The sequence below is a fragment of the Prionailurus bengalensis genome, chromosome B2 (assembly GCF_016509475.1).
Source record: "Prionailurus bengalensis isolate Pbe53 chromosome B2, Fcat_Pben_1.1_paternal_pri, whole genome shotgun sequence".
NCBI lineage: Eukaryota > Metazoa > Chordata > Mammalia > Carnivora > Felidae > Prionailurus > Prionailurus bengalensis.
The window spans coordinates 94,685,444-94,711,499 of NC_057349.1; the positions used below are offsets into that span (position 1 = coordinate 94,685,444).

The following is a 26,056-nucleotide window of genomic DNA, read 5'->3' on the forward strand; positions in this document are numbered from 1 at the left end:
GCCAGGTCACGATCTCGCGGTCCGTGAGTTTGAGCCCCGCGTCAGGCCCTGGGCTGATGGCTCGGAGCCTGGAGCCTGTTTCCGATTCTGTGTCTCCCTCTCTCTCTGCCCCTCCCCCGTTCATGCTCTGTCTCTCTCTGTCCCAAAAAATAAATAAGGGTCAGGATCAAGAATTTTCTGCCATCACGGGGAAGACGGTATGAGAACAGGATGAAGTCAATAACAGGCTAAAAGAAAGGTGTGTTGGGGCTCTTGGGTGGCTCAGTTGGTTGAGCGTGTGACTTTGGCTCAGGTCATGATCCACTGTTCATGAGTTCAAGCCCTGCATGGGACTCCGTGCTGACAGGTCAGAGACTGGAGCCTGCTTAGGATTCTGTGTCTCCTTCTCTCTACCCTTCCTCTGCTGGCTCTCAGTCTCTCTCTCAAAAATATATAAACATTAAAAAAATAAATAAAATAAAGGTATGTTTTGCACATGTCTGATCAATGTTTTCTCATTTTATATCTGCTGCATATTTTATTCATTAAAAATAATTTAATGAACACTTAATGGTTTTTGCACAGGAAAAGTATAATTAGAATAAAAGTTTGGAAACTGGCTTCAAGAGTGGTTAGAGGAGCTCAAACTATACAAACTCTATTTTTGAGAAACGTGAAATACAAAAACTGTTATCTTATTTAATGGAATTACTCTCAGGGGACACAATAATCCTTTGCATGTTTCTAACACCAAGAGTCTCTAAGCTAAATCAGCTTGCAGATTTTCAACCCATAGAGTGATCTTGGAACCTGAAAACTAATAACCGTGCATGGCTCAAACTCCCTTCAACAATATCAGCGGGAAGAATGTGGCTTTGAAATCATGTAAAGATATGATAGTTCTGTATCATGCAGAAAAAAAATGACATGTAGGAAAAAATGATATTATCACAGGTCTTTAATTTTATTTCTTGAGAAAACTGTTGATGGCACTGCATAGTTGAAGTCCAGTTGGCACGGGGAGTCAGTGTTAAAATTCAGATATGGATTCAGGGACAGATGCAATTACTTTCCCTCTACTCAACAAATATTTACAAAGCAACCACCATGTGCAGGCATGGTTCCTAAACAGATATAGACCAGTGGGGGAGTTTGTAAAGAAAATTCTTTTTTCTCAGAAAAATAGATATTGTGCTCATCCATTGGCTAAACTTTTATCTCAGATGAACCAATTTATAGCCCATAGTTATACCCTGTTCTTCAGAAACGTCCACCAGAAAATATCTTTTGTATCTTGGGGACCATACTGGCTACTATTTGAAGATGCTTCATTTTACAGAGTTTCACTGTACATAAAGTTTTATTCCATCTTAGAAAAGAGAGAGTGAAACAGCACTACAAGGGGACACTAAATGAATTTACCTGTAAGTTGGGGAGCTGGTGCATCAAGCCCTCTCCGTAAATTTCTGGTGAGATCTCAAATGAGACGTGGAAATATCTGAAGTGATATTGGACAGATTCAAAATTGCAAGGAATTTATTTTAAACTGCATCAAAGAATGTTGGCCATGCTCTTTCATTACATAAACATATAGCCATTTTAATAGAGTTATATTTAATTACACATTTTACTTGTAAACCACACTTAGCTCAAGCTAGTTGCTGATGTTTCTGAAGAAGAAAGGTTCATGTTTAGGTAACAGTCCCTGGACTATCACCAACAAATACAGCAGATGTGTAACTAGCATTTTGGCTTTGACTTTTCTTTCAGTTCAGATTGGGGGCATTTTAGTTGTCTTCAAATCACTCAGCGCCATTGGTCAGTGTAGCATGACAAATGCAAGGACACTGATTTGGAAGAACTGGCTTAAGTTGAGTGTCACCATTTACTGTGATTCAGCCTCTCTGCTCTTTTTCCGTAAAGTGGGATTCTCCCAAGAAACAAGCAAATGAAATCATATGTAGGCATGCTGTGTACACTATGAAGTGTTAAACCAATGTAAGATATTGTTTTGTAATTGTATAATTTGGGAGATAATTTTATATTGAATGAAAGTGGCAATCACAAGTTAGAGGGTTCAAAATATCTTGTGTTATATCAAGTGGAGCTAAAATCCTACCATAAAATTATGTAAAAACAAATAGTTTTGGAATCCAATAAATAAAATTACATTTATTAAGATCACTAATGGCTGAATTGAAATAGAGTAATGGGAAAAATTATACTTCAAGACACAAATGATCAGTTCTTCAGGGAGGAAAAAAATTCCCTGTCGATCTTTAATTGCTAGCAGATTTTAAAACTAGTCAAATTTAGCATAATAATAAAGCTTCAAATTACGTTGAAACCATGCTGATGTTATATGCAAATGCACAATCCAGCATTAGAATGATGGTAATACTCACAGTGAGATGACTGTAGGAGCTAAAGTAATATTTTGGTCTTGCCACATCTTTTCATTATTGTAAGATTTTTTTGAACCTGAAATAATATGCAGTTCTATCAAATTAAACCTATATTTTATTATCTATAGGATACTGGTGTATCCTATTATTTGTAATTTTTATTGTTATATACATATTGAAATTTTGGTAGAATGAATGAAAATAATGGAATTGGGCCCACTGATGGCCCACAGTTTAGTAAGCTGTCATTTCCTAAAAAATATTAATTTGGGAACACCATTTCAGAAAGATAATTTCTTCTATAACCATATGTAGTATAACAGTGTGGAACCCAGTTGGTACAATCCAATACCACATGTATATTTATGCCCTTGGTCAAACCAGGAGTCTCAAGTATATGATGTATAATGTATTTCTCTTATAATTTGTACTGTCTGCTTGGTATGTTTTTCTTATGGCTCTTGCCAGCTTAGCTGGGGGATTCCACTTCGTAACTATTCTGTCAAATCAATTCTGTCCTTCTGCTTCTGTGCAGTGTAACAAAATGACATCCAGAGCTTATCCAGATGAGCAGAGAGCAACTGAATTGCCTTCTGCTCCTTTGTTGAAGAAGAGAGAAAATTCTTCAACCAGTAAGTGCTGAGAGCGCATCATACTATGCTTTATGGTAGATTAATTACACCACCATGAGTTCCTAGGGGGTGCAGAGTCCGGGGCAAATCATATGGGTGCTTTTGTACAGAGGTCAAATCAAGTTCAGACGAGGAGCTCTCGGGGATAATGAGAAGCCTCCAAATATCCGGTTGAAGTGAAGGCTGTACAAACTGGGAACTTTTTGGCGACTGAGATGAAGGTGTTCGTGGGCTCATTTTAAGCCACTTCTTTACCCCCTCAGGCTACTTCTCAGGGTCCTTCCTGACCACAAAATTTAGGACAGAAAATCCCAGCCACCCTAATTCCTTTAGGTCACAGGGACAACCCCTGCCCAGGGCAAGCTTCATGGGCACACAAAGGGCGTCAGACTTGGAAAAGCCCTGCACTTGGTTCACTGGTCTACTTTCTTGGTCTTAAAATTCTTAATACTATACATATACAAATCTCGTGTACAAAGCCATAAAGCATTTTTAACAAAAGAAAACAACCAGTTCCTCATCTTATTATACTTTTACCAGTGATAAATGAATCAAAGGAATTTAAGGCTGGAAACAATTAGGCTGAGATTACAATGAGCCCAATTTTTAATAGAAATTAAAATTTAAATGCACTGTGATATTGCACTTCAGGGGTACTTTTATATATATATATATATATATATATATATATATATATATATATATATATCTGGCTTCTTCTTTCCATCTTTGCTGATCAGAGGATTTTGAGATAGTAAAATGTGCTTGCTAGACTTTCCAAACCAAACATGTTGAGTATCTATATAGAGGTTACTCTAGAGTTTTTGGTATTTTGTTGTTGCTGAAGTGAGAACAACAGAGTGTAAACCAAGATATTGGATAATAGGTTATCTGTTCCTACCGAGGAGGGCTGGTTCCAGCCTGACACACAAGTGTGAAGATGGTGATGTTCATCTCTGTACCTCCTCTTTCAACATCCCTTTATCCTGTTCTGTTTGTATTCCTTTCTCCTCATCCTAAACATGGTTGGATTTCTGGATAACTCATTTGTAAATTCTTCTTCTCCCTTCACCAACACGATTTGAGCCAAAAATTTACATCCCATTTCTGTGTGGCTTTGTTCCCAGTGGACTTTCATGGTTAGATAGCATTCTGATAATTAACCCCTGCTAAGTTATCTAGCTGGTACTAACTTAAGGTGTGGATTCTCCTTGGGGAGCTCTGGACTTTAATATTTGAGAGCCTTCAGTTGTACCTAGCAGAGGGTGGCTATTGTGTTTGCTTGTGTGATGGCTGCCCATGATGTCTGTGCATGTCTGGGAGGCAGAACCCCTCTGACTATTCTTTCAGCTCATGCTGAACTTAATGAGCTCAGTAGCTCATCCAGACTAATGATTCAGACCTTGTCACATCATCACACTTAAGGCAGATGCTAATGTACAGAAAAGTAACGTACTTTACATAACCCCAAATACTTCTTCCCTCACCCTCCTTGCTGACTTTGCCTCCTAGGTCACTGAGAACGTAGAAGTAATTATGAGAGAACTTTCACAAGCTCCCAGTACATCTCTCACTTGCCAGCAACTGTGCTCCCACTTATTTTCTGCCTGCTCTCCTTCCTAATGGTTGATTGTCCATGTTCCTATTTAAGGTCACTGGATCCTATTATCACTCACTTGTTCAAGGTCATCCCTCCAGCAATTTACCCCTCTTTTCTGGACCAGGCCCATCAGTTTACAAATATACTATTATTTCTCTTATGTTCAAAACAACAACAACAAAACGTCCTCTTTCTTGACCCCACTTCCTGCTCAGGAAGTTTCTACTTTCTGTCACATCAAAACAGCTTGAAAAGCTTACTTATACTTGCTCTTCCCACTTCTTGCCTCTCATTTCCCCTCAATCTACTTTAGTCGAGTGTTTGTTCCCAATCACTCCACTAAAATTGTTCCTGTCATGTTCACCAGTGACCTCCATGCTGCTCAACCCCGGGGTTTATTCTCAGCCTTCATATCACCTGACCTGTCAGCCACATTTGAGACAGTTCACTGCTCCCTTCTCCTTGAACACTTTCTTCACTTGGCTTCCAGGCCCCCAACGCTCCTGATTTTCTTCCTACCTCAGTAGCTGCTCCTTCTCGTGTCTTTTGCTGCTTCTTCCCCATATCCCTGTCCTCTGAACAATGGAGCACTCCAAGGAAAGGTCCTCCAACATTTTTTCTTCTGAATCTACACTTGGTCCCTTGGCCATCTCAACTACTTTCATGGCTTTAAGTGTCATCTGTAGGTGACATACTCCCCAAATCTTTCTCTCTAGCCCAGACCTTTCTCTAGAACTCTAGACTCATCCAACTATTTATTCTACATCAGTGTCTCGTAGTAGGCATCTTGTGCTTAACTTTGATCTCCCCTTTCAAGTCCACTCTTGTCCCCCTTTCCCCCAGGCTAGTCTTACTAGGCTAGCCAATGTAATTCTATTGAATAGGGCAGATCACACCATGCTTCTAGTTAAAATTCCCCAGTGACTTCTGGTCACTTTCAGAATAAAAGTCAAAGTCCTTACTGTGACTTGCCCAATTACCTCTTTGCCTTCTCTCCCTAGTGCTCATTCCGCTGTAGCCATCCTGGCCATCTAGCTGCTCCTGCTCATGTTTAAGGGTCTCCTCGTTTGCTCTTCTCTCTGTTTCCCACCGATTGCTCATTCCCCAGATGTCTGCATGGATTCTTCCTCTGCTTTTTTTCAGGTCTTTGTTCAAACATTACCTTCTCATTCAGGCCTTCTTTGACCATCCTATTAAAATTACAGTGCTCCTTCCCACCCACCTTCCCTAATTTATCTTTAGGACACTCTGACTCCAGCCTTTTCTGTTTTATTTTACTATCTGGTTCTCTCACCCCAAGAATGCAAGTTCCATGAGGGATGGAGTCTCTGTTACTTGATACATCCCTAGTGCCGTCAGCACCTAGAGCCATTGTAGGTGCTCAATACATATTTGTTAAATGCATGAAGATTTATCTTTCTACCTAACAACATGGCCTGCACATGATCTCCAGAAAACGAGTTTTCCAAAGATAGGGATCAGATTTGTGACTGAGGATCTGTTAGCTCTCTTTACAATGCTGAAGGGACTGCTGTAAGGCAGACTCCCGTATAGTTTTCGTTGTTGTTGTTGTTTTTACTTTGAGAGAGAGAGGGAGAGAGAGCAGGGGAGAGGGGCAGAGGCAAAGAGAGGAGAGAACCTTAAGCAGGCTACATGCTCAGCTTGAGGTAGGGCTTGATCCCAAGATCCTGGAATCATGACCTGAATTGTCACAACCTGAGCCAAAATCAAGAGCCGGTCAACCGACTGAGCCTCTCATGTGCCCTGGCAGACTCCCATGTTTGTGTGGTGAACAGAGCATTCACTGTGAGTCCCTCACTATCCAGCCAAACCACTTACTCCTGCCCGTTCGGCTAAGCATGTGAAATTGAAATACCACAGAACGCTTTTACTATTTGTTCATGGGTATTCTTTTTACTCAGTAATTATCATGCAGCTTTGTTTTTCATGAAATGCCTTGTTAAAAATATGTTATTGTAAAGACGAAGCTGATAGATTACTGCAGCAATAAAGTAGACTTCAAGATTGACATGTTATCATCTCTTGCATTTATTCTACTTTCCACTCATATTAAATAACTTTACATTTAAAATAAATAATTGCTGCCCACCACAAGATTACATCTTGCTTTCCTCAGAGGCTGTAGCAAAAAGTGAATTCTGGAAACACTGATGTGGACGGTGGCAACCTGCTATCATGCTGAGAGTATGTTCTGGCTGCTTCTTGAGAAGCAGTGCCTAACTCAATAGGGCAAGACATAAGATTTGAATAAATCTGAGGAAATATTCAAGAACGCAAAATTTCATTTCCCAGTTCTGACACAGAAAAGGACAAACTTCCCGTAGTTATTCATCCCCCCCCATTTATTCCAATAAGAAATACAGAGAAATTTGTAAACTTTATTCGCAACGCAAAAGTTGAGATGAATAAAGCAGCTGGCAGTGGCACCTTGCCTCAGAGTCTGAGTTATAAAAATACTGGTGAGCACAATTCACTGTATTTCATTTGGGGAATGATGAAGAGAGTCTTTTTTATAATTAAAAAACTTCACACTTCCAAGTCATTTATCACAATACGGTCTGGAGTTCCGGAAATGTTCTGTCAGGGGTGATTTGGGTAGTTTTGGACTTGACATTTGATAGAAGTTGGGTAACCGAATATCGTAGTGGTATGTTTTCCCTGTATATACTCTGTCATTCAAGGCATAGAGTTTATCTGCAATGTCACTTCCAATTAAAACTGAAAACAGGCGGGAGATGTAACGATGCTGAGCGAAGAGCAAATATAATTTCTTTCTCCTCCAAGACACATATCGACAATCAGTCTCTGCTGTGAGGGTCACCTACGAAAACGTAAGGCCACAGAGAAGACAAAGATTAGGAAGCAAGACAAGTTCTGCCACTTCTTTTTTGCCCCAGTTTTAAATAAATTTCACTGGCTGATTTTTTAGGTTAAAAAAGTTCACTGACCCACAATATATGGTAAAAACAGAGAAAAACTACTATATATATTTATACTACATATATATGTACATATATATATATATATGCACATATAATTTATAATGCAAACAATCACAATGTTGTGCCCATTTCCAATTTAACTATTTTAAAACCTGCCTTTTACTAAAGTGAGAGCTACCTGATGTGAAAAACTAATAAAGTTGGCTAATGGTTAGAGAAGTATTTCCAAGTCAGCCCCCCAAACTGCAGACATTTAACTCTAATTGTTTCTACAGTACAAAGCACAATGTGTTTACCTATTCTGCATATGTATATGATTTTATATTTGTATACACACATGTATGTTGCATGTATTAATCAATACACCATAATAGGTAGAATCCATTGAAATGATTACCTTTCAAAAGTACCAGACACAGTAGCAGAGTAGTGACAGTAAGGTTGCCACTTTTTTTCTCTTTTCTTTTTTGCTGGAGAATAACTGAAATCTATTAGCATTTAAAATTTTAAGCATCACTTACTTTGTAATAAGGGCAGACTTTTAAATTCTTGGTGTTTTTCTAAACCGTCAAAATGGCAGTGTTTACAGTCAAATCTCAATTAATCATATTTTAATCCCCATATATGCAGTTAAGCAGAAGAAAATTTAAGAATATCTATCATAGACTCCTTTCTGTCATATACAATGCCCATTCTTCTTTGTGTCACTGGACCTGTACAGGGACAGTCATCAGCAAGGGTCAAACAGAACCGGGAAGTCGTGTATCCTGCAAAGTACATTCCAGAGTTGGGTATAAATTATTGCTCTGTCACTTGCTGTTTTGTTTGTTTGCCTGTTTTTAAACAAACGTTTGGGAGAGGCAGTGTTCACTGTGGGGCCCAGTTATCCCTTACCTGAAAAATGCCTTCCTCTGTGGGTCTCAGGGAGTCCCACTCGGGAGAATCCAGGAACTGAAAGGGGAAAATGTAATGCAGAAATTCGCCGTCAACGGTCACTCGAATCCTACCCAAACACAAAGAACATCACTTATGAGAGAAGGAGAAAGCAAGCACATGATTGGGGGCAAGTGCAGAGTGCAGTATTTCAAATCTCTCATAACCTTTTTGCCTTTTAAAATTTCGTAGGATGAATCTTAAACTCATGCATGCTAGTAAGTGACAAAATCTGTAAGATTCATGGACTGATATTCCTCACACAGTTAGGATTCTGGAATATTGGTGAAATTCATCAGAAACTATGTCACGGTGTACCTTGATGACATGGGCCCATCTGTGTGCATACGTTATACTTCCAGAAAAAGTTTCAATGCGCTCAGTCAGATTTTACATTTAGTAGAACACTGAAGAACATAAAGGAGTACTACTGTAAATGCCTCTGTAAACTAAATGTTTACACTTCTTAAAGACATGAATCATCACATTATTGTTTCCTCCCCCAAACTTTGTTTTCAAAATTTACATACAAATATAACATATATGTGTATATATATATATGTATGTATATATATACATATATATACATACATACATATATATATACACACATATATACATACGTATATATATATACATACATATATATATACGTATATATATACATACATATATATGGTGCACCCCCTGCTTGTAAAAAGTGGACAATTCTATAATTCTCCGAAAAACATCGATCATTATAAACCTTAAATGTTCTGTATTACCTAAAAGAGCACCCTATCAGAGACTATTTAAAGTACTTTGCATGCCAACATAAGTATTCTGTTCATTCAAGCTGGCATCATCCTCTTCCTGACCCTCTGTGATTACCTTGGAAACAAACAGCACATGCAGACAAACCCATTTGTTCATCTTATTTCTAAGAAGAAATATTGGGGCGCCTGGGTGGCGCAGTCGGTTAAGCGTCCGACTTCAGCCAGGTCACGATCTCGCGGTCCGTGAGTTCGAGCCCCGCGTCAGGCTCTGGGCTGATGGCTCGGAGCCTGGAGCCTGTTTCCGATTCTGTGTCTCCCTCTCTCTCTGCCCCTCCCCCATTCATGCTCTGTCTCTCTCTGTCCCAAAAATAAATAAAAAAAAAAGGTTGAAGAAGAAATATTAAGGCTCTAGATTATATCCTGCTTCAAGTAAATAACAGCATGCCCTCTAAATGCCTACGTATGTGTCATGGGGTTTCTCGTACCTCCCTGTGCCACATATTATCCTCTGTTGAGATGGAAAAGTGCAGCAGAAAGAAACACCAGCTAGTAACTAACAGAGGAAATAACTGAGATAGAGCAAGCAGCAAGAGTACAAACCTTCCCGAAACAAGAAGGGAGAGCTTATCAATGGAGGTTTTCCCCTGCATGGCGTAACAGTGTTCCTTTTCCAAAGTAACCACTTCAGAGCTCAGAGCAATTGTTCTGAAGACAGGCAAAGAGGTCCCCAGAGGCTGGAAAAGGGAGCTGTACAATAGCTGGAATTCGCGAGAAAAAGTTATGCTGCGAACTTGATAGGCAATGTGGACAAACTGCATGAAGCAGATGACGAACAGTACAAAATTCCAGGAAAATATGTCGGCTGCACAGACGTCGACCCAAGCCCAGACGGCAGAGCAGAGAAAACCCAAACCCAGCAAACTGAAGACGTAAAGGAGCCCAAAGAATCCACTGCCACCCATGAAACCTACTACAAATAAAATACTGGCGAGATGATAAATGGCTCCTTCGGCCTCTTCCTTCCAGGTGCTGCAGATTGGGTGCTCATCTATTAGGTTCTTCCATAAGCTTGAATTTCTTTCCATGGCGGTACTACTGTCTGGTTCACTTTTCCGTTGACGTCGAATGATATCGAAGCAAGTAATTAAGTCCTTCACTTTTCCATCATCAGAGTTTCGCAAAGTCTTTAGAAAACCCGCGAAAGCCTGGGCAATGGAGTTGTAGTGATTAAGGGTTTTGTGTGTATGGATCTTGAGAAACTAAAAATCCCATGCTAGCTTCTTTAAGTTCGTTTGGGCTCCTGATTTAGATCTAGTCCACAAATGTTTTGTGGTTTCCTGGACAAGAAAAAAGGAAGGATCTAATTACACAAAAATCGAGAGGTATATTTAATGAATCACCAGCATTCAAACTGACACCCTATTTTCTGTGAAGTTGGAATATTTTAAGCATGAATGCTGTCAAATGTTAAGTTTCTAGGATATAAAATTTATATATTTAGGGTTATGCTTAATAATAATAACAAATTATTTACAGAATTTTAGTATTTGTTAGAATTAGCTACCCACATATTTTCCTAGGAAACTAGGTGCTATAATCAACTAGTCTTCATAATAATAGCTCGGTGTACCTCAGAATCACTTATGACAGTGACTAAAAATACAGATTCTAGGCTGTTTCCAGGCATATTGAGTCAGAATCTCTGAGGGTGAGGCCTATGTGTTGGTATTTTGACAATGCCCCCCACATGATTTTGATGTATCAACCCATGGCATTTCATGGACCACCCTTTGAGGGATAACTGTTTGACAATGTTATTTTCTCTTTACAAATGAAGAATTCAAGGCTCAGAGAGGTCAAGTAATTTATCCCAGGTCGCACAGTGGTTGGGGTAGAGCAGAACTTCAGCACATAAGATCCAAACATGTGGCCTCTCATGAAAGATATTTTAAGTTAGGCACTGTAAGGAGCCCTGATAAAACAATAAACATAAGAAACACATGATTAGGTGTTGGATTTTAAGAGCATAATAGTAGACTATGAATATGTTTAATGAGTTAGATAAAAAATATTTGAGAAATGTAAATTCAGTTCTACTTTACTGTGTTAGAGCCTGTCTCAGGTCAAAGGTTGCGTCCATGTAACTAAATAAATATTAAAATTCCTGCTACTTACACATTTATTTACCAGATGGTCAAAAAATGTTACCGACTTGTTCCTCTGTGCATATATTCTCTACCCTTTGAGCCATATGGTAAGAATGCTAATGTGTGATCTGAGTCAGGAGGGATTTAACCAGGATGATGGAGCTGTAGGATGTGCATCATTTACCACCAGGTTTCTTAACAATAAATAGTTTCGGTGTGAAGCATCCATTAGATTGAATTTTTAAGTCATAATAACATTCAGAAGCCTTGAACTTGAGTGCTATATTTAGTGTTTTTATTTTGGGGCTAGATTATCTCCAGAACACCTGTTAATGAAGTATCAGATAGCACAGATCTTGTCTCGTAGGAAAAAACAAAACAAAACACATAGACGTGAAAATGACTTAGCTGAAGTAAAAAAGGGAACCGTAAGTATGATCACCAATAGGACTGGAGATAGAAATAAAGGAGCCGCTGTTGTTGGTTTTTCATCTTGGACAGTGATTCTTTTCTCAGCAAATAACGACTTTAAGAACACTGCCAGGTGAATCATTACAAAAAGAAAAACCAACAAAACAACAAACCTATAACTTACACTGTTATTTTTACTTAAGCTACTTTCCAAGGCACTTTAAACATCCTGTGGCCCCTAATTACTGCCTCCCCCTGTCACTCTGTGAGATGATGAGGTTCGGGGCAGACCAGCACCCTGAACATGTTTAATTTCTCCTCTTTAAACACAACGCAAAATAATATATACTACTGGATATTCACAACAAAGAAAACAAATTTTTAAACACAATGAGCAGTGAGAACGGCAAAATACCAGACTGCAAATGTCAGTCTCCCTGCTGTTTTACTTTTAAAATGAGGGTGTTTTAAATTAATCAGTTCCTCAGGATACCAAACGTAGCCACTAAAGCCAATGTTAAAAAGCACTGCTGGCAGGGCTCTGAACTTCGGCTTGAACTTCCTTAAAAATTTATAATCCTCAACAAAAATGTTAAAATGATGCTAATGGAAAAAGGCCATGCAAAACCCTTGTGGCAATTCCGAAAGGAGCTTATGGGAATCTTGTGCCCTGAAGACCCTGACTTGGGGAGATAGATTGGGCCACCTGCATTCCAGGACCGTGACCCATTATGATCACAAGCACCGCGCTTCCGGCCCTTTCCAGTGGCTCCTGTTTCTAAAAGCTGCTACCAACCATCCTCCTATCCTTGACACTGTATCGCTCAACTCAGAGTGCTGACTTGCCCTGATTAAATTACTCCACACCCAGCCTTTCTCCACATGGTGTTTTTATTCAGTCACCAACACAGATGTATTTTATTAGAAGAGAAAGAACTGACAGGGGCAGGTGACGGGCATGAGTGTTCCTCTGACATGTGCCAGCAGTACTATAGGAACGCTGAACATGATTCATCAACCAGCTGCCTGCTTGAAAGGCCTGAAGGCCTTAAGTCATGTTTTTGGGTAAATAAATGCCGAAATGCCAGAGGGGCAAGATGGATTTCTCAGGCAAAAAAAGCCCATCTTCCCTGCAAAAGAAGCTAGCGCACGGACATACAAAATGATGGAGGCAACATTAAGTGCAAATAAACACAGCAATTCCAACCTGCCACTTTTCTACTCTTTAAATCGTATGGCCCTGAGTTATAAAGGAATAAGGAAATTTAAAGGAAGGTACAAGGGTGCTACCTGAAATGTGACATAAGCTTGGTGCCAAATGATTAAGACTAGCTCAGAAATTGCACGTATCTGTTCAGAACTCGTACATTTATTATCTCATTGCATCACACTTGTTGCCACGAGAGAAGCAGAATCTAAATCATCATGCCCTGCTTACAAATGGAAAAAGCAGGCCACAGGATTGTCTGAGTAACTGGCTTCAGGCAAAAGAGGCAGTAAGTCACAGCAGCAAGGGAAAAGACCCTCTCCACTCAGCTCCCTGCGCTCTCCACCAGGAAGTGCAGCCTTTTAAGGCTGTGATCCTGACATGAATGTGTTGGGAGACAGTGGGATATTCCGTCAGGACGGGTTTGCCAGGAAAATAATAATTCTAACAGTGAATATTTAAGATCTTCCGTATCCACTCGCACTGCTCAATCCATAATGTTTAGGGTAGAGCCAGGGAAATAGACATGGAAAGCCGCTCATGAAATAATTTGCTCTATTATTCAACATTGACTGACCGCCTCTCCTAGACTCTGAAATTCTTAAGGGGCAAAGACAAATGGTTTTGTATTTCTGATTCCTGGCATGCAATGAATGTTGATTGAATATGCTGGTTTCAAGGTGCAAGGACTCTGCCTTCTCCGTTCCTACTCTCTATCCAATTTAATGAATGTTGTAACATCTTCTGCCACCCAGGGGAAAAGAAGCAGGGAATATTTCAACATCCAAGACAGTTCAGTACAGAATCACTAAGGAATTGGGACACTACTTATTTAAATGTCTGGCACAGCTCCAGATTCATAGGGGAATCCTTTCGTCTTCCTACAAATTGAGTTCCTTTAGAGCAGCTGAATACTTAATCTGATTAAAAACAACAACTCTCATAGCTAGTGGTATTGAGTTAGTGTTGGTTGCTAGGCAACTCAGAAGATAAAAATTCCATCAATATTCTACCAATTAATTGGAAGAGGTCCTAACTTTGGCATGTGTTTCATATGCAAAATCATAATTTACTTAAAGCTGGTTTTCTCTACTTCTCCTCAAGGAGGTACATTTACTCAGGACTTATGTGCCAGACATACTTAAAAACTATCTCATTTAATCTTCACAACAGGGGCGCCTGGGTGGCGCAGTCGGTTAAGCGTCCGACTTCAGCCAGGTCAGGATCTCGCGGTCTGGGAGTTCGAGCCCCGCGTCAGGCTCTGGGCTGATGGCTCAGAGCCTGGAGCCTGTTTCCGATTCTGTGTCTCCCTCTCTCTCTGACCCTCCCCCGTTCATGCTCTGTCTCTCTCTGTCCCAAAAATAAATAAACGTTGAAAAAAAATTAAAAAAAAAATCTTCACAACAAGCCCATAAGAAAGGTATTATATCTCAATCTTACAGATGAGGAAATTAAGACTTAGAGAAGGTAAGTAAATTGTTCAAGGTCACACTGCTAATATTGGTACTCAAATTCCACCCAGTTCTGCCTGATTCTGAAGCTCACAGTCTACACCACATTTATTATTCTGCTTCCACAGCACCAGGATTTAGAAAACATAGGCATTAGTTTCCTCCTTGCCACCTAGGTGAACCCAGGCATGTTTATTCATTAGTAAAACAGAGGTAATACCACCTATTCTGTCTACTCTGACGGGTGTTAGAAGATTCAAATGAGAAAATCTATCTTAAAACTTCGTGGCAAATTTAAAAATAATATAGACATGGAATCACTGTACTTGTTGCTTATATTTTACAGAGCTGAGCCATTCGCAGAATATAGTTTTTAAAAACTTTCTTTCACCCAGAGGATTACAATTGAAGACAGACATACAAATGTTACTTTTGGCTGCTACCCAACTTTACATTTTAAATTCTAAATTTACTCATTCCTGCGGGGGCGATCTCTTATTCTTCTCTGTGTCCTGACCTCCTACTGCTGGTAGATGTAGTCCCATAACCAGCCCACCCTTGAGTCTTTACTCTCCCATGGCCAAGAGGCCAGTCTCTGGAAGCCAACAATAATCTGCTACCTATGATTAGTGTTTCGGGCTTCCCAGCAGGTATCCTCAAACCACTTACATCAGAATCACCTGGGTGGCCTGGTAGACTATCCCTTCCCTGGCCCCATGCCAGAATCACTGAGCTGGGAAGGACCTGGAAATACACCTTTCTAATAAGCTCCCAGTTGATTATTATGCACACTAAACTTTATTCTACATTCTACCTTTATTCTACATTGTTCCTGAATGATTTCTGAATTATTCTTGCTTGTTTGCAGGACCTCAGCTTTGTTCATTCCTGGCTGTGCTTCTATGCTGATTACTCTGTGTGTTTTTGATCCCTCACTGTCTGCCCAGGGTGGTAGTCCTGGTGTTAGGGCACCATTCTGTGTCTAGTGTGTTCAGTTAGCATTATTACTTAAAAGAAAGGTTCTAGTCTTAGCTGTGCCCCTAAATAGCTGTGTGACTGTAATCTTTCTAGACCTGTTTCCTCATTGGTAAAATGAAAGAGCTGGACAAAATAATGTGAGGTCCCTTTTAGCTCTAAAATAACATGACTCTAGATGATAAGGAATGGGAGACTTTTTCTAGCATGAGTTAAAATACAGAGCTGAGTGGTAGAACTGAATTAAGACTGTAGATCTTAACACCAGGGTTGTGAGAGGGGCCCCACTCTCAAATTGCTTACTTAATTACTTACAGCCTGTGCTGGGGCCCAGGCACTGGCATTTTCTGATGTACAACCAGGGTGAAGAACTATCAAGGGGGTTGAATGAGAGACACCAGAACATTCTGTGGAGCAAAGGATCTAATTTTAATTTGCTGTAAAGGCACATTTTCTCCTTCTGTGTTCTCATTTGCATGCTTTGCTCAGGTGAGGAGGCATTTTCCTTCCTCAGCACTCATCATTCCAAGAGGGCTCCAGGCTGGTGGATATTCTGCAGTAGCCTTTCCTTAACAGGGTGGCCTGAAGTGCACCTTCTAGCTCTGAATGTTTATGGCCTTTATTACCTGTCAGCATGGTTTCCATCACATGTTATATTGACCATTATATGTATTTCCTTTTTAAAGCATCATAATTTGTTTATTCTTTTAGTCGGGGTACATATTCAAGTAATTTTCTAAAAGAAGTAAACATAGTATTTTATTTTATTTATTTATTTATTTATTTTGAGAGAGAGTGTGTGCACGCTAGCACGGGCAGGAGAGGGGCAGAGGAAGAGGGAGAGAGAATCCTAAGCAGGCTGTGCGTTGACAAGGCACAGCTTGAACTCACAAACTGAGACAACATGACCTAAGCTGAAATCAAGAGTTGGACGGACACTTAACTGGCTACCCAGACACCCCAAACATTTTAAAATATCAGCTTTAATGTTTGGTTATTTTATGTGTGTGTGTGTATGTATGTATGTGTATATACATATATATAGAAATATATATGGAATTTCCCTCTGTCTAGAACACAGCGAGTCCTCAATAAATGTTCATGGACTGATAAGGACAAAAAAATGCTTGGGTATAAAAGCCGTGTTCGGAATACAGTTTTGGAACAAACAGGAAGCCCAGGTGAGATCTAACCAATACCTGAATCAATGATTTATTTGTTAGACTAGAAAGAAAGGAAAGCATGTATTATACTATGAGGAAGAAGTGACAGGAAGAAGTGTTTCTATTGAGATAGAGGAACAAAGAAGGGTTGAAGACCCTTTGGAATTGTAAGAGATCCCAAAGTTCAGAAAGAAATTAGAGGAAAGGGGAACACGGTTTTATCCTCAAGTAACCTAATACTCTTGGTCTAGCAACATAGTTCACAGCAGAAGATAAGGGGGAAGATGGAAGGATCTTTAGCAGTTACTATTACGCAGAACAATGCTTAAGAAATACTGGGGTTGGCAAGATTATCTAGAAAGTGAGTGCAGAGAGAATTGAGAGTTGAAATTAAATGCCCATGATCAGAGGGCTTAGAACTCTAGAGGTGTGCTGTCCAATATGGTAGCTGTTAGCCACAGGTGGCTGGTCTGAATTGAAATGTGTCATACACATGGATTTCAAAGCCTTAGAGCAAAGATAAAGAATATGTCATTAATAACTTTGATCTTGATTATATGCTGAAATGATAATGTTTTAGAAATGGTCGGTTAAATAAAATATCAAAGTTAATTTCGCCCTTGTCTTATTTTTCAATGTTGCTACTAGAAAATTTAATATTGTGGGATGCCTGTGTGGCTCAGTTGGTTAAGCATCCCACTATTGATTTTGGCTCATTTCACGATCTCATGGTTTGTGGGTATGAGACCCGCACTGGACTCTGTGCTGACAGTGAGGAGCCTGCTTGGGATTCTCTCTCCCTCTCTCTCTGCCCCTCTCCTGCTTGTGTGCATGCATTCTCTATCCCCATCTCTCAAAATAAGTAAACACACAAACAAACAAATAAATAAATAATACAATTTTTTGAAAAAGAAAATTTTAAATTACATATGTGGTTCACATTATATTTCTCTTGGACAGTGCTGGTCTAGAGCCTCTCACGTAACAGAGAAAGGAAATGAAAAAGATTTGGCATGACACCGTGCAAACAGTGCATATGTATAATGTATAATATAAGTGCATAAATATGGAAGAATTATCTAAGATTAAGAACAGAGTTGATATAAATGTAAATGATATTGGCTACAATATTCATATGCTACAGTCATCAGATGTTATCCATGGCATAGATATCACCATCTGGTTTCTGCCTACATAGGTGGCCAACCCCACTATAGCTCTTGGCCTCTTTATCCTACCAAGGAAGTCGCTACTTTTTCCTCTTGCCAAGCAATTCTATCACAGTTTTATTTTTCGCTGGAAATCTCAGACAGATAATCTCCTAAATTTCATAGTGGAGACTGAATTGTGGCCTTCTGGATTTCATAGGGTCCATACCAGCCTTTGCTTTCATATAACATATGAGTTTCTTCATGCACCATTAGGCTCCTTACGCTAGAGTATGCCTTTGACCTTCCATACCAATGAGAGGTTGGCTTCTCTTGAGACTTGAGAAAATTAGAAAACATCCCTACAGTCTATGCTGGACTTCTCTGCTTCTCACGTCTTATCTAAAGTCCATTGATTAACTCCATCTGTGTCTGATTTCTCACGTTATCACATAGGCAGAATTGTAAGATGGCACTCAAGATTCCTATCTCATTGGTGCACACATGCTATAATCCTTTATCCTTGAGTGTGGCAGAACCTATGAATGAGATGGGACAGATGCTTTCTTGATTAGATAACATGATACAGTAAATGATGCTGGAATAGTCACCTGCGATTATATTAAGTTACATAAGACTGTAGAACAGGAGAGGGACTGAAAATTAGAGATACATGTTCCTACTGGCCTGGAAGAAAGCAAACACCGTGTTGTGAACTGCTTATGGGAGCAACAAGACAAGGGATGGTTGGCAGGCTCTGTAAGCTGAAAGAAGTCCCCAACTAACAGTTACCAAGAAAATGGGTATGTCAGTCTTACAACTGCAAGGGGCTTAATTCTGCCAACCATCTGAAAAGCTTGGAAGAGGACCCCAGACTCTAAAGGGGAGTGCAGTGTGCCTGAAACCCGGGTTGTAGGCTTTCAATGCCCTGAGCAGAGGATCCAGTTCAGCCATGCCTGGACTCCTGATCCACAAAAACTGTGTGATATTGAGCGCCCAGGGTAGCTCAGCTGGTTAAGCATCCGACTTTGGCTCAGGTCATGATCTTGCAGTTTGTGGGTTCGAGCCCTGCATCAGGCTCTGTGCTGACAGCTCAGAGCTTGGAGCCTACTTCGGATTCTGTCTCTCTCTCTCTCTGCCCGTCTCCCACTCACACTGTCTCTCTCTGTATCTCAAAAATAACATTAAAAAAATTAAAAAACAATAAAATAAAATCTAAAAAAAATCCAACCCAAACTGTGTGATAATGGATTTGTGGTGTTTTCAGCCGCTAGTTTGTGGTACTTTGTTACGAAACAGTAGAAAAAAAAAAACAAAAAAAAAAACCACACACACACAATTATGAGTACTCACTATGTACAAGGCTTTTCATTAATCTAATAATCTACATTTTAGATGGAGTTGGAATACAGATCAATGGAGCAGAAGACACTCAATCCTGGCTAGATTTAAGTCTGGACAATCAGATAAGAACAGTAATACTTTTAAAGAATAGGGTGTGGAAAACAAGACCCTGAGAGATGCCCTGGGAATTACATTTATTCACTGTGGTTCCCAGGACTATATTATAGGTTCTCCCTTCATGGAATCAGATAGCCCCAACACTATAAAGCCTCTGGTCACATGGGCAATTTCCAGAATCATTATGTCATTCGTTCACAACCTCTAGAATTCCTGGAATACCACGCTTCCTTGGGTGACTTCCAGCTTCGTCAGTTCTTGGTCAACTTGAGCCATACATATGGACTTGATGTCTACAGACAGGGCAAATACTTGAGGTCTCAGACACATCTGGAGAGTCACACTCAAAAGACAGACTACACTCAGAGAGCTCTGTAATTCTTCTAATTGTGTGACTCCGCCAAGTTCAGAGGAGTTGAGCAATGGGAAATTAATGCAGTATCTAGTTGCCATCTCCTTTAACCTCATTTACTGCTATTACTACTACTATCACCAGCATCTAACAGTAAACCGAACACTTACTATGTGCCAGACACATTTCTAAGAATTTTAAAATATTATGAATATTATAATTTAAAATATTAAAATATTAAAAATATTAAAATATTATGAATATTATGAATTCCCACGACTTTTTGAAGTGTACAGCTTTATTGTTCCCATTTTACTGATGAGAAAACTGAGGTACAGGGAAGTTAAGTAAGTTGCCTAAGGATACACAAGTGATGCAGCTCAGATTCACTCCCAGGCAGACATGCAAATAACGCAACCATTTGCCCTTTTAGCCACTGTGACACACTGCTTCATGTACAGTTTGGAGTCTAAGTATCTGGACTTACTGGAACAAATCAAACATTCTTGGTTTCTCCCTTCTGTTCTAGATTCAATGAACTTACATATCTTCTTAAGAAATTACAATTTTTGAGCAACACAGATGGATGGGAAGGTGGGTCCTATGTTGAATCACTGTGTCCTATAACTGTTGATTTGAAGAAACAACAGTAAACCGATTCTTCTCACGTATGTCATTTGGTCCCTTGTAATAAACAATCCCCGGGGTGCCTGGGTGGCTCCGTCAGTTAAGCATCCGACTCTTGATATCAGCTCAGGTCATGATTTCTTGGTTTGTGAGATCAAGCCCTGCACCGAGATCCGTGCTGACAGGACACAGCCTGCTTGGGATTCTCTCTCCCCTCTCTCTCTGCCCCTCCCCCCACTCTCACACACACGCTCTGTTTCTCAAAATAAACATTAAAACAACAACAACAACAACAATCTCCATGCTCTGCTTCAAGCTCTTCTGACTTCTCCACAGGCTAGAAATGGCATGAGCAGGCCATCCCTTTCTGAGCAGCTGCTACCAAGTCAGGCAGAAGTTCACCGGAGATTCCTGATGAAAACACAAGACAAGCCGGACTCATGGATCCATGAAACAGTCTCCCCTTGATATGAATCAAAGGTAGACACTTCCCCTTCCCTTTCTTCCAAGTGACTTATATGCAACAAATGAACTCACTTTTCTTATGTTTATTTAGTTCAGGTCCTCATGTTTCTTCCTGGCAAACATGCCTATCAAGTTCATGTGACCCAGCTAAATGGCTATGGTCATTTTTTTCTGGCTAAATAAGCAGGTGGACCACACACCAGGGTCAGTGATGTTTGAAACCAAACCACCCACTACTCGTGCGAAAAGGAGCACGTGTGCAGGGTATGGTGATTTCCTTTCAAGGTGTTTACATGGAGACAGGAGCTTTCTCTTTGACTGTGGGAGACTGTTCCCTGTTTGGTCCTGAATCCACATGCTCCTTAATCTTTCCATTTCTTCTCTTTCTTTCAGCCTTGTTATTGGCTTTGTAATACTTGAAGTTATTCCAACCATAGAGGTCGGCACTGTCGACATTGTGGCACTGCCTGTGGATAAGCAATGTGGATTATTCCCTTATTTCTGCTGCTCAGGAAATACACAAATTCTCTTGATTCTTTCAGAATGTTTGATTATTTCAAGTTTCTCTTCAATATTGAAACTTTCCTTTTGCATGCACTATTTGACATTATGAATCAAGAGGCTTAGACATTCTTGGTATGCTAAAGGAGTGTTTTTTTTTTTAATTTTTTTTAACGTTTATTCATTTTTGAGAGATAGAGACAGAGTGCGAGTGCGGGAGGGGCAGAGAGAGAGGGAGACACAGAATCCGAAGCAGGCTCCAGGCTCTGAATGGTCAGCACAGGGCCCGACGCGGGGCTCAAACCCACGAACTGTGAGATCATGACCTGAGCCAAAGTCAGATGCTTAACCAACTGAGCCACCCAGGCGCTCCAAGGAATGTGTTTTTATACAGAAAAGTTCACAGGTGCAAAGGAATAGCAAAACACAGGATAATGTGTGGTGAACCAAGGTAGCTGCTAGATGTTTCAGGTATATGTGTATTTGTGTTTTGTGTACTCCTACCTAGCTTAGGTCAACTGGCTATAGCTTAATGCGTCCACCTGGTATTCTGGCTGAGTAAATGATGCATGAGCAAGCACAAAATGTGTGCTATGCTCACATTGTTCCCTGTGATTTCAACTGCATTGGCATTGATGCTTATTTTCAAAACAAACATAATTGTGTCATCAACTTTCAAATGGCCAGGAAAATATTAGGAATATGCAATAATTCAATAAATCCCTGCCCTCCCGGAGCTTGCATTTTAGTGAAATTCAAATGTTGCTACAATTTAAGCCTACTCTAAATTATGAGATCTATCTTAAATAGCTAAAAATATCTCTGATATGCAAATAAAATTAGGCTACTTAAAACTCATTTAAAGTCAGTTGATGCATACTAAATTTTTAAATAAATACTGTACTACATTTTAGGAGATCGTCTAAAGTCTTAAAAATCAAATGCAAACAAGCTTGTTTTTTAGAATATCCACCAAAGATTGAAAACAAACAAACAGGCAAACAAACCCTAGAACATTGTTATGTGTCCCTGGAGTAGCACGTAACACATTAATACATATGTATTAATTAATACATGATCGATATCCTTCTATTTGTATAAATGAAAATAAAGACATAGAACCATCTTAATGTCAAAGATGATGATTTCTGGATGGTGGGATACTACTTTACTTTTGTCTTTGTATATATCTGGATTGTCTTCATTCTTTATAATAATTTCATAAAACAATAAGGTGATTTTGTATTAATTTGAAAATTTTTAAATACAAAAATCCCAAATAATTAAAACCCAGGAACCCAACAACCAGAAGTAAAAAACATCACTGTCCTTTAACAAATCTTTTTTATAATAAAAAAAATTTCACAAAAAACTGAAGATCACCATGACTATTCTCAGGTACCATTCTCCACCCACTCACTCCTTATATATAATTGTGTTTACCCTTCCAGTCCATGCAAAATAATTTTAAAATTGCAATTTAAAATGAAATGCAAGATTAGAAATGTATTTTATGTGTTTTTTCCCAGATCCATACTTAAATTTTTTTTCTGATGAATAATTTTAAACATATATAAAAACAGAGAAAATACTATATAATAAATCTCAATACACCCATTACTCAGATTCAACAATTATCAAGATTTTGCTACAGAGTTTTTGAAATTAAAAGCAAAAACTGTAACTACTGTTTCATACTATAGTTTGCTCAGTCCATAAACACAACACCTACTGAGGGAGACAGGGAAAATGATGATTAATTGTGCTCATACTATGTGCCAGGCACTTTAAGGAGTCACAAAAACTGTGCAACTTTAGTAGTTGTATCAGCATTGCTGGGAGTGAAAAATGAGGCTCAGAGCAATGAAGATTTTTGCATAGGCTCAACCAGTTGATTGTCCTTCTAGAACCCATTTCATGGTGTGTGTAAGAGTCACCAGAGATTATGATTCTGTTGAAGAACACAAAATGAGAATATCTCACTTTGGGTCTGTGTGAATCAATCCCTGTATTCTTTGGGTTGGAGGAGGATCCAGCATTGATGCAGGGGCTTTAAGTCAGCAACTTTTGGTTTTTTATTTAATTTTTAAAAATACCTGTTAAAACTTTTACTTTAAGACATTTTCCTATAACTACTTAGATAAAAGAGAGAAACATTTCCCCCTTTCCTTTAAAAAGTCAAATTAATGATTCAATATACTCTTGTAAACTCTTACTCTCTATAGCTCATAATCACTGTTGACCAACAACCACAATCGGGAAAAACAATTTCAACTGCAATTTGCAGGCTTGCAGATCTATCATGGAGATTTCCAAAGCAGTTTTGAAACTTCTTGCCTGCCATGTTGCTTACGTGTTGTTACACTCATACATTACAGCAAACACTTCATAACCATCCCAACCATTCTTGAGCTTGATTGACTATTTTAAGATAAGCAGATGTGAATGCTCCAGTGGGTCAATGCTATTAGTCAGTCTTGCCATAAGAAGCATAAGAGTTTGGTTTTCCATGACACATTTTTATTTAATGGCATGGAATGTCACCGTTTAGAAGCACAGGATGCACAATGATTCAGCTATTTTGAGACACTGTGGAGACTGCAGAAACTCAAGTATCCAGTGCCTCCCAGTTTATGTGTATAAAATTTTAGGACAGAAACTGTCTTACTCTAGATTGCGATTTGTATTTGTATCCTAAACTCTCCAGTTTTGAAGGAAGGAAGCCTTAAAGATCATCTGGGATCAGCCAGACCTCTTCATTTTGCACATGTGGAGAGAGAGCCAATTTCTGTTTTATTTATGTCTTCTTTCATGTAGTCCTTGTTTGGTTTTCTTTTGCCACAAAGAACAATGCCACGTTACTGTAGTGTACTGTCACACAAGGGACATGAGCATGCACCAGTCCCTGGTAACAGAAAAGAAAACAGCCACCACCAAACCTTAATATAAGCAGAGACCAAGAATTTTTCAAGGCTGCCATAAGATGCAATTGCTCTGTCCAAGCTTACAAATTCAAAATACCTAACTACAAGAGTTAGAATAAAAAGTCTGGAAGGGAGACTTCCCATTCTTGCCGCTGACTAAATAAAAGCAAATTATGTTCAAAAGTGGGCTTCTAATTCTACTTTTCCATTTATTATTCACATGTAGAACTTTGTCACTTTTTGCAAATGTCTTCTGGCTAAAACCAAAAAAAAAATTTTTTTTTTTTTTGCCATAGTCCCATTACTGTGCCTTTAATCTTTTTCTAAAATACAGACCCTCAAAATGTATTATACCTCTGTAAACGACCTTGGTGGTGGGGTAATTTAGTGGTTTTGTTACCCCCCCTCCTTTTTTTTCTTTTCTTTTTTCTTTTCTTTTTTTTTTTTTGCAAGGAGAATCCCCAAATAGAGAAAACAGGTCAGCGTGACCTTTGATGAGGCAGCTTTCCAGTGTTCCCAATTCAGTGTGAAAACACTGACCCTAGTCGGGCCCTTTGCAGACGAGGGACAGGAACTCCCTACCGCTGCACGACGTCCCCAAGGTGAAGCCTAAGACGGTCAGGGATCCCCTTGGACCAGCTTTTCTCCCTCGGAAATGCGGTCTCTTTCCTTGGGCTCCAAGGTGCCTGGGGCAAGAGTGGGACCAACAGAAGATCCGGGGCAGAGACTCGCCCCCAGGGCAGACGACAGGAGTTCCCAGCGGCCGGCGCGCGCGGAGCCCGCAGCAGCGGACCCTCAGCCGGCGGAGCTGCGAGCGGCGCCGCCCGAACTCCCGGGCTCGAATTGGCTTGAGCGGGGCCGGGCGCGGAGGGGCGGCGCGGAACACAGCGCGGCGAAGCAAAAGCGCTCCCGGGGGTCGGCGGCCACACAGCCCACACCCCGGGGCGGGGCCGGGGTGGAAGCCGCGCCAGCAAAGTTGCAGCGAAGCGCGAAAGGTGCGATGGTGCGGACAGCTCCCGGGAGGCGGCAGCCGACGCGCCCCGTGGCTCCCCTCCTTACCTTTCCTTCCCCGGCCCTGCGCCGAGCTCCGGCCTTGCGCCCTCAGAAGTTTCCCAGCCGAGCACGCTGGGCCCGGCTGGCCGGCGCCGAAGCCCCGAGCGCCCGGCTGGCGCGCTCCTCGCCGCCCACCCGGCCGCCGCCGCCCGCCCCGCGCCGGGACGCACAGTGACCGCAGCCCATTCCGGTGCGGCGCGGCGGCGCGGGCGGGGGCCGGGCACGGGCGCGCGCCCCGGGGCGCAGGGGGAGGGCGGGGGCGGCGGCGGCCGGCGCGCTGGGGCCGGGGCGCCCGAGCTTCCCGGGAGCAGGCGGCGCGGCCACCAGCTTGTAGGACTGCCGATAGACCGGGCGGCCGTTGCGGACCAAAGTTTGCAAAGACGGGTTTCCCTAAGTGGACACTGATCACGGTTAGAAAATAAGCCTAGCATTCGCTCTTCTACTAGGCAGAGAGCGTTGGAATTGATGACTGGGATGAAAAGCAACTCTTTGTGTGCCCTCTCCTTCCCGCACGCCCCACCCCCCACACCACAAACAAGATGAGATAAATGACCACAGTGGGGATGGAAATTTGGGGTGTATAGGACAAAGAAAGGTTAATTTCTTTTTTTAGAATCAAGTTTATTTTGGGGCGCCTGGGTGAAGCTTCGGACTTGGGCTCAGGTCATGATCTCACGCACTCAGGTGATGATCTCACGGGTTTGTGGGTTCGTGCCCTGCATCAGGCTCTGTGCTGACAGCTCAGAGCCTGGAGCCTGCTTCAGATTCTGTGTCTCCCTCTCTCTCTCTGCGCCCTCCCTGCTGTGAGCTCTCTCTGTCTCTCTCAAAAGTAAATAACATCAAATTTTTTTTAAATAAAAAATAAAATTAAGTTTATTTTGAGAGAGAGATTGCAAGTTGAGGA

At 40.7% G+C, this 26,056-nt stretch overlaps 1 protein-coding gene and 1 long non-coding RNA gene across 2 annotated transcripts in view; one reads left to right on the forward strand and one right to left on the reverse strand.

The window, feature by feature from the left end:
- LOC122489807 overlaps positions 1-21,387 on the forward strand; it is a 31,745-nt gene extending 10,358 nt beyond the window's left edge. Inside the window, exons 3-4 of the long non-coding RNA XR_006299011.1 lie at positions 2,920-3,016; positions 20,546-21,387. This is a non-coding gene — a long non-coding RNA (uncharacterized LOC122489807). The remainder of the gene's footprint in view (positions 1-2,919; positions 3,017-20,545) is intronic.
- Positions 6,642-25,335, reverse strand: POPDC3 (popeye domain containing 3). Its single transcript, XM_043592027.1, has 4 exons — positions 25,159-25,335; positions 9,868-10,604; positions 8,474-8,582; positions 6,642-7,458 (listed from the first exon to the last, which is right to left on the reverse strand). The coding sequence occupies exons 2-4, from the start codon at positions 10,350-10,352 to the stop codon at positions 7,177-7,179; spliced, it is 876 nt and encodes a 291-aa protein (XP_043447962.1). The 5' UTR covers positions 10,353-10,604; positions 25,159-25,335; the 3' UTR covers positions 6,642-7,176.
- Positions 25,336-26,056: the final 721 nt, after the last annotated feature.

Excerpts from the sequence above, each read along its gene's own strand:
- POPDC3 (XM_043592027.1), bottom strand. The coding sequence starts at position 10,352 with ATGGAAAGAAATTCAAGCTTATGGAAGAACCTAATAGATGAGCACCCA. Across the intron at positions 8,583-9,867 it reads TCCCTTCTTGTTTCGGGAAG|GATTCGAGTGACCGTTGACG; the intron begins GTTTGTACTCTT and ends GTGTTTGGGTAG. Across the intron at positions 7,459-8,473 it reads CAGAGGAAGGCATTTTTCAG|GTGACCCTCACAGCAGAGAC; the intron begins GTAAGGGATAAC and ends ACGTTTTCGTAG.